Source organism: Centroberyx affinis, unplaced genomic scaffold, assembly GCF_046629955.1.
Source record: "Centroberyx affinis isolate AG114_WGS23_722 - 3 ecotype Tasmania unplaced genomic scaffold, CSIRO-AGI_Caff_v1 ptg002772l_1, whole genome shotgun sequence".
Lineage (NCBI taxonomy): Eukaryota > Metazoa > Chordata > Actinopteri > Beryciformes > Berycidae > Centroberyx > Centroberyx affinis.
The window spans coordinates 73,844-90,626 of NW_027280930.1; the positions used below are offsets into that span (position 1 = coordinate 73,844).

At 43.6% G+C, this 16,783-nt stretch overlaps 1 protein-coding gene across 5 annotated transcripts in view; it reads right to left on the minus strand.

Moving 5' to 3' along the window:
• LOC139657866 (protocadherin Fat 3-like) overlaps positions 1-16,783 on the minus strand; it is a 148,297-nt gene that overhangs the window by 57,871 nt on the left and 73,643 nt on the right. For 2 of the 5 annotated variants that reach the window (XM_071535815.1, XM_071535814.1), the window contains exons 4-8: positions 14,398-14,712; positions 12,982-13,192; positions 11,332-11,400; positions 6,082-6,221; positions 1,036-1,311 (exon numbers count right to left, since the gene is read on the minus strand). In XM_071535815.1, coding sequence (XP_071391916.1) covers positions 1,036-1,311; positions 6,082-6,221; positions 11,332-11,400; positions 12,982-13,192; positions 14,398-14,712 — 1,011 coding nt within the window. Of the gene's footprint in view, positions 1-1,035; positions 1,312-6,081; positions 6,222-10,803; positions 10,807-11,331; positions 11,401-12,981; positions 13,193-14,397; positions 14,713-16,783 lie in introns of all 5 variants that reach the window. The other 3 variants (XM_071535817.1, XM_071535818.1, XM_071535816.1) reach the window with 2 other exon arrangements.

The window sequence follows — 16,783 nt, forward strand, 5'->3', positions numbered from 1 at the left end:
CTGTCATTTTGGTAGTTGTTGTCGCTCTGTAATGCTCGTCAAAAGGTAGGTTTGTCCCGCCTATATCGACCATCCAATCAGATATGTCGGACAGTATCTGTCCAAAATAACTGCCGGTGAATCGGCTTGTGTCCAGACCCCTATGAATCGACATGCAAATTCAAAAAGTGCCAAAGACTGAGATTCATGGGGGCTGGACACCAGGCAATAAAAAGCCTTGTTGTCAAGCCAAAAAAAGCAAATGACATAGCAGTATTGTTATTCTAGTATTTTGCATGGTGATATATTACCTCTTCACCAGATGTTTCTGCTGGACCTCTGCTCTAATTAGATAGCTTACTCCTCTCTATTGTGAAAATGCGACTTTATTGTTCAATTACAGAGACCTGTGGACATTGTTGCAATTTCTTGGTCGCTGATAGAAGTCAAAAGTCACATTACTTACCGTATTTCCTCTAATATTGACCTGCGCCTTTATTTACCTCAACTGCAGAGGGTACCAGGCCTTTATTGGAAGCAGGCTTATATTAGAGACATACTTATCAAACAGAGGGAATTAGAAATAAAGGCCTATTTGCTCATATTTTAGTACGAAGCCTCCTTGTTTTCTGATCTGCTTCTGTTGGGGTTCGTTAGGTAGCCATTTTTTGTTACTGCAATGCATTAGCAATAATTACGGTAATCGACGACGGCACGCTCCAGAGACTTCCGCCGGCCAAGCCATCTTGTGGCATACTGACATCTTGTGGCACTTGTCCGTTACTACAAACTACAGTTACATTATATAACAGGCACCAGGAGTTTACCGGTATCCACCGTTGTTTTTTCCTTTGTTTTTTTCCCCAGGCTGTGTTTGGGGCCGGCCTTTATTTGTTCATGTCGACCACGGACCCGACCATTATCGGAGACCCGGCTTTTAATTGACTACCAGCCACTATCAGAGGAAATACGGAAATTCACATTCAGTGTAGAGTATTGGCAATAGTCACATTACTGTGTGCATATAAACAAAGCCAATGACAAAGCTTGTCTTACCATGACAGTGAGGATGTGCTGGGTGCAGGCTTCGTGGTCCAGCCTCTGGGCGGTGTAGACGGTCCCCAGGGCGGGGTGAATGCGGAACAGACGGAGGCTGCTGGGGTCGATGGAGCTCTGCAGAGAGTAGGTCAGCCGGTGATGCTCGTCCCGGTCCGACGCCAGGACCTGGACCACCTCGGTGTCGGGGGGCGTGTCCTCGGAGATGGTGACATCGTAGGTGGGCTGGGAGAAGATGGGAGCGTTGTCGTTGTTGTCCAGGACGGTGATGTGGACCTGGAGAATGAGGGATGGATGGAGAGAGGAGGGAGGAAGGGGAGAAAAGAGAAACAATGGTTGTTATTCATGCTGGGGCGATTGGACCTGATGAGGCGGAATTAGCCGCTAAAATCAAAAACTAATTTAGAAATTTTTATATTTAGCACATTAGATATTGCTGTTTTCAACTTTTTTCACTTTTAAAAGTATGGCAAGTTAAACAATGAAATCCATTTATATGTATTATATGTGAGTCTGCTCTACAGACTTACATAGATATTAGTAATTCAACTTTTATATTGTGTCAGTAAATGCTTCCCTGGGAAATAGTAACTCCTCTACTTCCTAGCTCTTCAGTATAACCACAGCTGTCTCCATGTATCTCAGCCAGCTCTCCTTGTGTCCCACACTAATGTAAGCTGAATGTTGCTGACATATTCAAGACAACATTAGTCTTCTAGATTTAAGTGGATTGTGATTGGTTGAAAATATGCAGTTTCTTTTATACCTTTATTCCAATTTGACAAATGCCACCATTGTGCTCAGCTCGGACAATGCTAATACAAAGTGAGACTCAGTTTAGCTATGTGCACCACGTTTTAAACAAACAATACCACTCACTTGTTTGAATTTGGCTATCTTTAGTCCAACTGGAATGACGTTCACAACAGAACACATGCTAAGCAATAAGAAATACCATTTAATGTGTGTCATTGTACAGACTGTCGAGAAGTCATGCAGTGCGTGTGTGGTTGGTGTGTGATATGACTCATGGAAAACTTCTGAGTCACAGATTACCGGTGATGAAACGCAGCGTGATGCATGAAAAATAGGAAGAGAATGGGGACAGACAGAAAAACAGACAGATGGAGAGGCGATCGAGGGCGATACAAGTCATAGATCACTTAATGCCCCCTTTCAGTGAAAATGTATGAAGTATGAAAAAGTATGGACGCCAATGCTAAGAGGGTGTGCAGAATAGCAGCAGTAGTAGCAGTAGAACTTACTGGGTCAGAAAAGTGACAATGTGCACTGTTAGGTGGAGGTAGCACACACACACACAGAAAAAGGATCCAGAGATTTGTACCGATTCGTATCCAGAGAATATCCAGAGATAAGTACAGAGAGACAGGAGTTGAATGTGATGCTGCCACGCGGTGAGTCTAAATTTAAACCCTGCTGCAGCAGTAAGCCTTCTGTTGGTGAACTGTGGAGATTTTCCCCGGCGGCATGACGCCATGCTGACTCTCCATCTGGGAGCCTTCCTCTCGTCTTACAGGTGTGAGTGTGTGTGTGTGTGTGTGTGTGTGTGTGTGTGTGTGTGTGTGTGTGTTTGTGCACACAGTGGTGAGTACTTCAGCACTGTCTAACACTAAGTGAGAAAAAGACCACTGAGGGCAGTAGGTGTTACTAAGCCGACATTCAGACAGGAAGCGAGGTGAAATTTGATGGCTTGACTTGAAAAATGAGTGAAATTGATGACATGATGGGCGACAGACCATAATGATTAGTGGTTTTGGTTGACATCTTTCTATAGTCCCATTAATATTAGCAGTTTTAGTTGACATCTTTCTATAGTCCAGTCATTATGATTAGTGGTTTTGGTTGATATCTTTCTATAGTCCCATTAAGATTAGTAGTTTTAGTTGACATCTTTCTATAGTCCAGTCATTATGATTAGTGGTTTTGGTTGACATCTTTCTATAGTCCCATTAAGATTAGTAGTTTTAGTTGACATCTTTCTATTGTCCCATTATGATTAGTAGTTTTAGTTGACATCTTTCTATAGTCTCATGATTAGTGGTTTTAGCTGACATCTTTCTATAGTCCCATTATGATTAGTGGATTTGTTTGACATCTTTTCTGCTGAGACAATGCAGATTAGTTGAAACTCTTATTTTAAATGTTTTTATTCTATTCATGACTCATTTTAATCCACAAGATTTTGTCAGCAGCACCACCACTGTCTTCTTTAAATCTAGCTTTTATAAAATCTTGGCTGGATGTCATTGTCAGTCTTATTGGTCATACCCAATGGACGTTTTTCTTGCTGTACGAGGGAGAAGTTGGAGGCACCTGGATAGAGTCCTGCTTGAAGCTGATTGGCTGAATGCCTCTTCACCTCACCAACTAGAGCCGAGTTGCATCCATCTTGCTCCATGCACCTCCTTCCATTGGCTTTACATCCATTCATACCAATTCTACAGTTTTGTTTTTTCATTGAATGGAGGGTTAGATACGCTGAAGACACAACAGTGAGGTGTGAATGTTTAGAGACAAGAAAGGTTTGGTCACATTTATCATTTCCCACTTCCCTCCTTTATGCTGCATTCATGTGATATGGTAGACGGTTTAACTTTAATTTAACTCTTTACCACCCACTACCACGAAATTACAGCCGGATGTTACTGTGTGAAGGAAGAGAAATGCCGTGGACATGGACATGACATGGACAACAAAAAACGTAATCATTTTAGTACAACAATACCCTGAATTGTACAATTAGACATGAAAAATTACTGAGATGTCACCAGAAACGGCGACATATGGCAGGCAACCACCAGTGTGCTGGGTGGAATACCAGGCCAGGTAGGTATAATATTAAAAGTACAATGTATTTTTATATATGAATATGCCATTTTTCCGTGGTGCCAGCCTACTCCCTTGGCCCTGTTTTTTTCCTGTGCTGTCCCAGAAATGCTCTTTTGCCGTCTTCCTTATTGTACAATGTACCTTATATGTGAATGCAGCATTAGAGAGGTGTAGGTGTAGAAGTCTGCATGGGATAGATAAGGATGGAAATGGATGAGGTAGATTGTAAAAGAAGAAGAGAAGGTGAGAAGAGGGACAAAGGAAGGGTTAAAGGAAGAGAGAAATTGAAAATTGTGTGTGTGTTTGTGTACGTGTGTATGTGTGTACATCCGTGTTCAGGGAAGCATGTTACCAAACCCACCTCCATACCACCCTGGAAATCACTTTTGGGTATTCCCCAGCCCGACAGTGTGTGTTAGAAAGCAAAGCAGCGGCTAACATGACAGAGAGACATGCATGGATACAGCAACACTGTCAGGATATGGATGAATACAAATGAAATGCATGAATATGTCCTTTTTCTCCATCTTAATGCCAAGTCTACGGAATTGACTGTCCTTGAAAATGACGAGATGAGTAGCATTTGTGTGCGTTTGTGTGTGTGCAAGTGTGTATGTGTGTGTGTCAGGGGGAATAATATGGTGTCTCACTTGTTCCCCATGTCAGAACAATCCTTCCCACTCTATAAAAATGCTAATATCATAGGCTGTGTGTGTGTGTGTGTGTTTGTGGGTGTATTCTGATATTCCACAGTAACCTGAATCAAATGGAACAAAATCGTATCTACCTTATCTTGTAAATTAAAATCGGATCTAAATTGTTCAGCAGTGCTAAAAATGATCTTTGCCCATTTTTATTTTAATAATATTCTTGCAGCCAGAGTGTGCTGTTGGGCTTGTACTGGGAAAACAGCCATGTAATGGGACTGAACTGGTCTGAATGAGGATCCCTGCTTCTCACTGTCCTGTCCATCTGTGCTGTCCAAAAAACTCTCTTCTCTCCTTTAAAAAATACTCTTTTTGAAACACCGTCCATAAATCATGATGACTGGAGCACATCAGATAAAGTGATGCCTCTGTCAGTGAATGGAGAAAATGAGCAAAGTAGGAGGACGTTGAAGGGAAGAACACTTAATTGGTCTTTCAGAAGAAATGATACACTGATAAAAATCCATGCTAAGGTTTAGATTTGCCCATATCGTTTGTGCTGGCTGAGCCAGAAAAAGCTAACAGTTTAGCATACACCATACCATACACTATGTTCAGAAATAATAAGACTCCATGCTAACACTTTAGCATACACAATGTTCAGAAATAATAGACTCAATGCTAAGACTATAGCATACACTGGGTTAACAAATAATAGACTCCATGCTAACACTTTAGCATACACCATGTTAAGCAGTAATAGACTCCATGCTAACACTTTAGCATACACCATGTTAAGCAGTAATAGACTCCATGCTAACACTTTAGCATACACCATGTTAAGCAGTAATAGACTCCATGCTAACACTTTAGCATACACTCTGATAAGTCATAATAGGCCACCTGCATTATTCTGCAAGTAAGAAAATTAGAACTTGTGGCAGCTCTAAAGCTAAACGTTAAGTAATCTTAGCCTTGTTGCATTATGCACATACTAATATGTAATAACACTGGATAAAAAAACTTCATTTCCACATTGTTAGGTAGCCATACAAACAATCTGTTACACACACTGCTGTTTCTGCTTGCTGTTCACCTTTAGATGATGTGCTGTTGTTAGAAGAAAGTCTGCCTAAAATTATCATTGGGTCCCCAACAAATTGTTAAACTTCATTATTTCATTTACAAGAACAATTATAGAATGTAGAAGAATGACTATTTTGATCATAGTTTCACTGTTATCTCTCTACCTACAATACAGATAGTCATGGAATTCTTTATCATCAAAATTATCATTTCAATCAGCGATCAGATCGGTGATTAGCCAATCACACTGTCACTGAATCGGTAATCACAATCAGACCGAAAAAAAACAACCTGATTGGTGCATCACTGGTGGTTTGAATCCCAGGAGCGGCGGGGCAAATCTGTGAATGTGTGGAACTGTATGAATGTGAAGCAGGGTGTTTTGCCGGGAAAAGAGCGTGGGGCTCTGCCGACTTTCCCTGGATAAATAAAGGTTATCCTCCTTTTAAATCACTTCCGGTACCTGCGTGTAGGCCATGTTGGCGCCGTCCGTCACCTCCACCGTCAGGTTGTAGAAGGATCGCTGCTCGGCGTCCAGAGGCTTGGCGATGATGATGGTGCCCGCCGCCTTTTCCACGTCGAACACGCTGTCGCTGTTCCCGCCTGGTCCGCGGGACGAAGGTCGGGCGAGAGGAGGAGGAAGGAGGGAGAGGGGGGGGGCAGAGAGCTTCAATCATACAGACATACTCAGAACGCACACGATTTCTGATGAAGATATGAAGATACACACAGACACACACAAAGTGGACACAGTCTTGTTGTTCAACAGTGGTTTTCAGTCATGCGTTGTGTGCATGTATTAATATATGCTGTAATGTTCATCGCTTTCTGTAATCTAGACTTTTTCCCCATACTTCCTATACATTCTACTTAACACCGCACTAATTCCGATTTTTACGTAAAAATCCATCCGCAGCAGAGGAGAGCGTCTCATCCCCAAATTCTGCAGCTTCACCCCATTTGCCCGAGTTAAATTCTGGTGTCGGTATGTTCGCTGGTGGGAAATCTTTCCACGCAGGAGGTGATGAATTGAAACTTATGAGTGAAATCCAAAAGCGTCTCCTGAACAGCAGCAAGTAAGTAATGAAGTACTGGCTATTGAAGTCCTTAAAAAAAACACAAAAAATACATTTAAAAGCAGCCATTCGGGGGCTGCCAAGGTGTGAAATTGCCTCCTGCAGCTTTAACGTGTTGAAATTGTCAATTGTGTATGTTTGTATAACCTCAATTAGCTATAATGTTGTTTATGTTCTATTTTTATACTCACATTCACATTCATTTTCCCAACAGGGATCGTTAAAGAGTAACTAAACCCCACCTAAATCTGTGGTCTATGGTGAAAACTAGGGTACTGAACTGGCCTTCTCCTGTTGGCTGGTCTTTGTGCCAGGTGATGTCACCACCTGTTGTACTCTATAGAGGGTGACATCACAGGGCACAGAGACCAGCCAATAGCAGATGGCCAGTGCAGTACCCTACTTTTCACCATTAGGTGTCAGCCTTCACCAAAGTTTTGGGTTTGGGGTTTACTTACTCTTTAAATATTCATTTTACGACGACCCGAGAATCTGCAGGTTTGTCTGCTGCTGCAACGTCTGGTTGGAACGAACGGCACATGATTGGAGACCACTGCTGTAGACACACACTCTCTATTCATTCATTCACTTTGCTTGGCTGTGAGTGTGTCATGGCGTGGGGGGTGGGGGGGTGGGGTTGGGGGGGGGGGACGGCTGCTGACAGGGTTCAGCTCCCCGCAGACACCGGCAACACAGACGAATGCAAAAACCAACAGTCAAAGGCACAAGACCACACCAAACACGAGCCAACACATGAACACTGGCCATGCAAGCAGCACGGGGAACGCAAAATGTGTGTGTGTGTGTGTGTGCGTGTGTGTGCATGAGTGCTCTATTAGTGTGTGTACTGTACATGTGGTAAACGGATGGTGTTCAATCAGGTGGTGTTGATTAAGGTCTTCGGATCAAAGTGGCATGTGTTGTGAGTCTTTCCTCTCTCTTACTACAGTTAACGGTAACATGGGGGGGGGCATGTGTGTGTGTGTATGTGGGGGTGGGCGGGGCGAGGGGGGGGTCGTTAATGAAGGCGGCGAATTAAAAGCGGGGCTGCGGCGGCCCCGTCAGAAATTATAGCACTAAGAAACGCTGCTTTAATTAAACGCCAGTCTCATCTCGCCACCCAAATTGATTTCAATGGGTCATTTAGTCTGAGCAGGAGTGGGAGTGTGTATGCAGGGGGTTATTTGCGGTGTGTGTGTGTGATAGAGAAAAAGAATGTGTCACCGTCTGCTAGTCTGCATGCCTGTGCGGATGACTGTTTGAGTGTGTGTGTGTGTGTGGTGCAGACTCAAAGGGATTCCTCGGCGGCGTCTCTGTCTAATAAATCCGTGACCTCAGCCCCAGCACCAGCAAAGACTGCAGCCCTCCACCACTCACCCATGGTGGAGGGTGTGCATGTGTATCAATATGTGCCTTCGAGTCCTCTGTGTGTGTGTGTATGTGCATGCGAGTCTCTCTTGCACACTGAAGCCCACAATCCGGTTTCCTCCCCCCCCCGGTTCGGTGATATTTCTGCTAAACTCTCAGTTCTCTTAAATCACAGTAATTGCAGTGAAGCGGCTCTGCTGGTTTTCCTAAAGAGAGCTGCTGCGGTGGCTCTAAAACATACTCCTCGACCCGTCTCTTCCACTTCCACGCTGCCGCGAGATGAAAGCTCCTGACGGGTGGAAACAACATGATGAACGTCTGAGCTGTGAGTTTGTACCAGTGGTTCTCAACCTTTTTTATATCAAGGACCCCTAATTTAGACCTCATTAGAGCCGCGGACCCGCATTGATGAAACTTTGTCTCTCGGACCCAAATCTGAAGCTGCTTTTATTGTTCGATATGATTTTGTCCAGAATTCCATGACTATCTGTATTGTAGGTAGAGAGATAACAGTGACACTATGATCAAAATAGTCATTCTTCTACATTCTATAATTGTTCTTGTAAATGAAATAATGAAGTTTAACAATTTGTTGGGGACCAACTGGAATGCCCTCCAGGACCCCTGGTGGTCCCCGGACCCCATGTCGAGAACCACTGGTTTATACAACACTCAGCTATGGGGCATTGTTGAATTAGCTGTGATGGGTCATGTACAACGGTGGTTCTCAACGTGGGGTCCGGGGACCACCAGGGGTCCTTGAGGGGGGTTTCGGAGGTCCCCAGCAAATTGATGAATTGTTAAACTTCAGCATTATATCATTTACAAGAAGTTAACACAGTTAGAGAATGTAGAGGAATGACTGTTTTGATCATAGTTTCACTGTTATCTCTCTACAGATAGTCATGGAATTCTGGACAAAATCATATCTAACAATAGAAATATTCTCAGATTTGGGTCCAAGAGACAAAATCTCACCAAATGGGGGTCTGTGGCTCTAATGTGGACTAAAGTCCTTGATATGAAAAAGGTTGAGAAGCGTCCATGTACAGAGCATGACCCAACTAATGGCGTGTCCTTGTATTTGCAAGTTATACTGAGTTTGTGTCATGTTACATGGGCTGCCATGTTGAGGCATAGTTAAAACATATCACCCAGAACACTGTGCATCCTTTGGCTTTAGCCAGCTGAAGAAAGAACAAAGAATTATTGCTTGTATTGTGGCAGAGCAAGAAAGGTTAACGATAAAAAGCCCGACAGGAGCTATATGGCATACTGTGATCACAGACGGCTTCAAACGCCCATGTCTGCCCTGCTGCCTGCCATCTAACCCGATCTTTCTCATTTAAGAGAGGAGGAAGAGGAGGTTTTGGCAGGAACCAGCGCCGAGGCCGGAAAAAAACTCCCGCCTGCCGACGCCAAATTACAGAGGGAGGAAACCGAGCGCTCCGCAACGTGGGGGAGGCACAAAACCCTCTGCTGTGTGCTAAAATTGGTTCCCTCTGCCTTTCTGATGCAGATTAACAAAAAGTCACAAAATTATATAAAAAAAACAAATAAAAAAAAAAACACCAAAAAAAGTGTTTTTCCTTGCTTTGAAGGAGGGAGGCAGTCATTGCTTTGCATAAACAGATAAAAAAGAAAGACAACTGATGGAAGGGAAAAAGGAGGGCAAGGCTCCCACGGCACTGAAAACCAGATCATCCAGACAGGAAGCATATACTGTCTCTAAACAGCTACACTGAAGAGAATAGAGTGACAGTGTGTGTGTGTGTGTGTGTGTGTGTGTGTGTGTGACACCGCAGATTCACCCTATTTGCCCAAATTAAATTCTGGTGTCGGTACGGTCACTGGTGGGAAATCTTCTCCACACAGGAAGTGATGAATCCAAACTTTAGAGTGAAATCCAAAAGTGTCAGTGAGTGAAGAATCCGTGTATCATTTGTTCTTTTCATATTCAAATGAGAATCCAAAATCAGGAAGTGAAAAAAAACCCCAAAACGATTTGTTATTTCGTTATTCGTTTATGAATCTGATACCAAAAAAACAAATAACGGTTTATTTTATTCGTACTTTCGATTTTATGCTCAAGTCAAAAATAGGAAATGAAAAAACGGGCGTTGCTTTTCTTTTTTCATCAAGTGTCCTCAGTCTGTCCTCTGTAAGTGGATTTTGTCCTCCTTCATCTCTGCTGTTTCTCCTTTCTTCTTTTCCCTGTACATCTTTATATCTCTCCCTCTCACCAGACATTTTTCCTCTAACAAAATCCTCACTTGGCTTTTCCTTCCCCCTCTCCCGCCTAGCCTTCTCTGTCCTTCTCTTCCTCTTTCTCTCCTAGAATCTGTAATCCCTCCTGTCCTCCCCGTATCCGTGTCCTGCAAACCCACTCCTCTCTCTTCTTCGTGTGTTTCTCACATTGTGCCTTCCCCCCCCCTCTGGCATTTTCCCATCTTCTTCAACCTCTTCACCCTTTCATACACCTCTCTCTCGCTCTTGCTCTCTATCTGTTTTCACCTCCTGTCCCTCCAGCCTCGTCTCCTCTCTGCTGTTTCTCCATCGACAGCTTGTTCGATTTCTTTTTCTATTATTCCCCCCTCCCCCTCTCTCTCTCTCTCTGCCCTCGCTCCCCGACCCTGCTTCACTTTACACATTCACTTTTCTTTCACTGGGTGCTGGGTGTTGAATGTTGGGTGTTGAGTGCTGGGAGCTGGGTGTTGGGTGCTGGTGCTCCACCACCAAACCTGCTGGTCCACAGCCCAGTGCAGCCACTTATATGCACCTAATTGGGGGCTGTGGTGTGTGTGTGTGTGTGTGTGTGTGTGTAGGTGGGGTGCTGCTAACAGCAGGTCATTAGACAGAGCTGGCGCCGGGGTTGCCCACGGGTCGTTGCCATGGGAGCAGCTAAATAGGGCCTGATAGCTTGCCACCAAACCTTCATCCCTTCTATTAACCTTGGAAAGGAGAGCTGCCATGTACATAAATGTGAGAAACACACTCACACAACACAGGATGCACACTAACACACACACACACACACTAACACACACACTCTCTGGCCGAGCTTCTGTGCGGTTTACCCTCCTTGGCCGGCCAACTCCCAACCAACCGGCCACAAGAAGGCATGAGCAGCGCCGATGAGAAGCACAGGGGGTGAATGATGAGCGCTAACCACAAAGACAAGATAAAGGAAAAGGAAAAGGAACGGGAAAGGAAAGGAGAGGGTAAAGAGGGCAGTGAAGGGGCGGTAGTGGAGGTTGGAAGCGAGATACCTTCTGAGGAACAGTTCCTGCCACAAGCGTTCTGCAGAATATAGAACATCTCACGGAAAGACCTGGGACCTTCCAGGCACGAAGCGTTGAGGAGAAAGAGGAGAGAGAAGGTGAGAGAAGGCAGGAAGGAAGGAGAGACAGGGCCGAGGGAAGAAGACACAGGATGGTGGAGGATGAGGTGGCGAGACAGATAGAAGGAGAAGGGGATGGAGAGAAGACGGCAGGGAGGGAGGTGTGAACTCCAGCTCCTGACTGGCTGAATTTCCCATTCAATGATATGGACATGGGCTGGGCTCTATGGAGGAATGATGTGGACTAAATTAAATGAATAAATACATATATAAATAATTAATTAAACTGTAAAATATCATAAATAAATACATGTATCTCAGAATAATTCCTTAAATTGCGAAATGTCATCATAACAAAATAAATAAATGAATGAATACATTTTTTTTTTATTAAATACATTTTACATTTATTTATTTCAGTGATTCCAAAAATGATAATGTGGTCAGGTTAAGGGTTTATTAACATGGAGGAGAAATGGAGATATGTGATTTGAGAGAAAGAATGTCTACACAGTGAGAAAAGATGAATGGAAAAGGAAAAATATACAGAGGGAGAGAGATGGACAGAGACAAAGAGAAAGAGAGAGAGAGAGAGAGAGAGAGACAGAGAGATGGACAGAGCTATGGAGAGCCAGAAGCACAAGCCAGAAGGTATCTCCAGCTGGATACACACTGACTGTCACTGCTTAGTGACAAAAAAAGGAAAGATGGATGGTGCATTCTGGGAAATGCAGTCCTGGTCGCTGTAGTCCGTCCACTCTGGGCTGGTTGGAGCCCAGAGTGCGTGTATTAAGGCTGGGAAACTGTCAGTGTACATATAGTATTGCATGGCATTACAAAGTAATAGAATTATCATTAAAACACTGATTAGAATTAATAAATCAAATAAGTTTTACCAGAATATTCACAATATATAATGCCATCAAAATTGAGCTTAGTGCACTGGGCATGACATAATCTTGTTAAGCCTTTCAAGTGGATGAAAGTGAACTTTGACGGATCAAAGGGATTTAAGTGTGCCATGTTGGGCATTTCACACTGTTAAAGGGGAATGTCACACTGGCTTTAAAATTTGTCATAATGTTCTTTACTTAGAGCAAATCGGCGCCTCCTCCCTAAGCAGCTGCAGTCAGACAGCAGCTAAATAACTCATGAATAAAGGTTACCAACAAGAGTAAATCCCTTAAAGGGATAGTCCCTTTCAAAATAAGAGTTTTAGGATGTCAAACCCACTAGGTGAATTTGTTTAATTTTGAACTGAGTCCATATCAACCCTGTATAGGATGCCTAATATTGCTGATATTTTCTGTTTGTCTAAATTCCTACTGGGCATACAGACCTGGCGGCTGGAAGAGGGGTCGCCATGGTGACTGCGGGATGGGCAGAACATAACGGATCATGCAGCGAGGCCACAGTACCCGATCTGCACCTCATATACACCAACACCACCACACGCCAACACCATCAGCCCAACACACACCATGCACCGAGCCCGGACACACCATACCTCATACTTAAAAAAAAAAACACCCCTCCACCGGCTGACAGAGTTTCACCTTAACCCTATGAGCGGCTTTACCTGCGATGTCAAACCACAAGGGGGCGGAGCTCTGCTGCATGGAGACCACGCCCACAATCTCAGCCACCTTGTCGTTCTCCATGATGGTGAAGTTGTAGAACGGCTCGTCGAACAGCAGAGGCAGCGCCGACGGAGGAGGGCGGCGGATCCACTCGATGTGGAGCCGAGCCGTGGACGACTTCTGAGGACGGCCGTTGTCAGTCGCTTTGATCTGCAGAGAGAAAAGATGAACAGAGAGGGTACATCATAAAGTGGAGAGAAGGAAGGGTTAGAGAAGAGGCACAGTGATTAAAGAGTAAATAAACCCCACCCAAATCTTCAGTGAAGCCTGACACCTAATGGTGAAAAGTAGGGTACTGCACTGGCCGTCTGCTATTGGCTGGTGTTTGTGCCAGGTGACGTCACCTTCCATAGAGTACAACAGGTGGTGACATCACCTGGCACAAAAACCAGCCAATAACAGATGAGCAGTGCAGTACCCTACTTTTCATCATTAGGTGTCAGGCTTAGTTACTTAGCTTTAGTTACTCTTTAAAACAGCATGTACTAAAACAAAGAACAGAGATCTTTTGGATATTTCTGACTTTTATCAAATGACACCAATACTACCGAGTATCCAAAAACTTTTGGCGCCAACTTTCAATACTTTAAATTCATTACAGCAGAAATCCCTTTTCCTGCCACTCTTCTCGCATACAATTGCGGTCAATGTTGTTTTAGAGTGATTGGCAGAGAAGGAGATATGCTGGTTATATGCAACTAATGCAATGCCATATTGGCTCCAACTCAAACACAGCCAGTGTGGCTGTCAATTTTATTCGTAGGGACAAGAACGAATCCAAGGAAAAAATAATTTTGTTTCTACGATTTACCGAATTATGATCATTTAAAATGTAACAGGTTGCTGTAGCGCAACAAATTGGCGAAATTACACCAAATTTTACATGTTGGCTGAGACATGATATGTGCACAATTGTACCACATTTGGATGGGATAGCATAATGCCTTCATGAGTTACACCAATTTTTAAAACATAAGCCCCGCCCACAACATTTGACCAAACTTTGGAAGCCAATAACATCAAAACGGTATGGAATATCAAAAAACAAATCAGCACATTTATGCAGGACGGTCCAGATATGCTGTGTATCAAATTTGGTGAAGATTGGACAAAATATGTAGGAGGAGTAGTGAAAGCTACTGGATGTTTTTTTTCTCAAAGCCTTAATTTCAATCAAATTTAAAACCAATTTTACGTAAAAAAAAAATCTGAAAGTGCACCAAGAAAAATCTGTTTTAACACTTCTCAAACCAAATTTAAGCTCAATTAAAATTTAGATAATTAAACAAAAAATATCTTCAAATTGTTAAGGACCTGCGGACACCTTAACTAAGAAGTAAATGGAAGTTGCGTACAGTCAGGATATCGTAGCTCCCAGCGGCGAAGGCCTTGCGCGACGACACCACCGCCGTCTTGGGATCGATGAAGAACTTCCCGTCCTCGTTGCCGTCGACGATGCTGTAGGAGAGGTCGGCGTTGGGCCCGTCGTCGCGGTCGTAGGCGAACACCCGGTAGATGGACTCGCCCTTCTTCCTGCGCTCCCTCTCCGGCAGTTTCACCTGGTAGACCTTCTCGGGAAACGTGGGCTTGTTGTCGTTCTCGTCCAGGACCTGGACCATGACCCACACCGTGCTCTGCCTGGGACTCGGACCGCCGTCTGACACCGTCACCTGCAGCGGCGTAACAGTTAGAGATGCGTGAACACACACACGCACATACAACTGCACCGTTACCTAAGGAGTATAAGAGTGCGTTTCGCATCAAGCATGTTTGGAGTTGCCTGGTATCTAGCCCTCACAATTCACAGTCTTTAGCGCTTTTTGAATTTGGGGAATTAGGGGTCTGGACGCAAGCCTATCCACTGGCAGTTAATTCGGACCGATAATGTCCAACATACCTGATTGGATGGCCGATGTAGGCGGGACAAACCTACTTATGACGAGCGTTACAGAGTGCGACAACAACTACCAAAATGGCAGGAATAGATGATAGCAAGCTAGATTTATCAATTTATTCGGTCCTTAAAAAACTTCAATGGCATTGATGAATTAAAACAGCAACAATCGTGATTCAGAAATTGGCACGTATGCACATATGTTTTGGAGATGTGTAAAGATACAAAGATTTTGGAGAGAAGTGAAGGATGAGGTGGTTACCTTGATTGGATATGATTTGGAACTATCACCTCTTCAGTGTATTTTGGCAGCTAAAGTGGACAGTGCAAGGAACAGCCACAACGCTAAATTGATTGGAATACTCTTATATATGGCAAGAAAGACTATTCTCAAATTCTGGACTTCTAAGGACATCCCTGCACTGGACGATTGGTATAAGGAGGTACTGAGAATACTCCCTCTGGAAAAACTGACCTACACCCTTCATGACAATGTCGAGGGATTTATTAAGATATGGCAACCAGTCTTGGACACGGTGGACCCCTCTGGACTGAACTTCGTTCTACCTAATTAACAACATTGGAACTGACTACAGCATACCTTAGTAATTTGAATGTAATTATATCAGCCTGGTGGTGTGTGTGTGGGTTTTTTTTTTTTTTCTTTGTTATGTATCATGTTTGTAAAGTTGTGACTCCTGCTGTTTTTGTGTTTTGTTAAGGTAGTTCAAAAAACGATGGAAAAAAGTAGTTCTGTACATTTTCCGAACTGGAAGTATGTAATTGTTGCCAGAACACTAATAAAAATAAATAAATACATAAAAAACAGCAACAATCAACATGTTTAAAAGCTCGGAAGTGAACACCACCATGATTGCTGTTAGTTCTGAGGAGTTTCCAGATTACGTCAATCTGCTTTGCTACTGTGATGGGTCAAAGATTTTGATAACTGACAACTAACAGCCCTTTTCTGAGCCAGGAACAATCCTGGTTAGCGTTTCCACTATGTGTTCAGACCAAAGAAAACAAACTGTAGGTGTGATCACACCCATAGGCAAGTCCAACGTTGTTTAAAATGCACCAGCAGCCGTCTGAACTAATTCCAGTTAGCTGCCATTCTCTGCCAGTCTTTGCCATTCTCTGAGTTAATGGAACAGCAGAGATCCTTTTCCTTTTTATCTTATTTCCCGTGTTTTGACAGCTAATTAATTTAGCTGCGGCTGCGTTTCAACCATGATAAAGAGCCTGATCACTGAGGGGGAGGAGCTAGAGGAGGAGCGAGCCAATGAGAGCCAAGATGCAGGCTTTTCTCCACTGAACTAAATTTATATTAATTTTCGCGAGAAGAAAAAGCCCTTTTCACCCTGTCATAGATTTAATACAAAACAACAATTAATTTCCCCTGTGCTCATGGCTGGCTTCACTTAAGAATACCATCTGTCATTTTGAAAAATGCCAAAATGAGGAGGTGCTGTGATTGTGGAGAGAGACGGCAATCAATTACAGAGTTATCCTCAACCTAGGATGGAGATGAGAGATAGAGACCATGGATGACAACAGGAGGCGGAGAGAACAACATTACCGACAATAGGAGAGAGAGAGGGGAGGGAAGAGGAGGATAAATACTTTACTAAGAGCCCTCTGTACAGAGGTGTGTGTGTGTGTGTGTGTGTGTGTCCTAGTCAAATAGGAGACAAATGGTGGTCCCAAATGCTATTATGCTGTTCAGTACTACTCTTTGCTGACTGAATACAGGCATGACTCCTGCTTTTCCAGTTTTTTTTTACTTAGAAGGAGAGAGAGAGAGAGAGAGAGAGAGAGTGAGTGAGAGAGGCACCACATCAAAG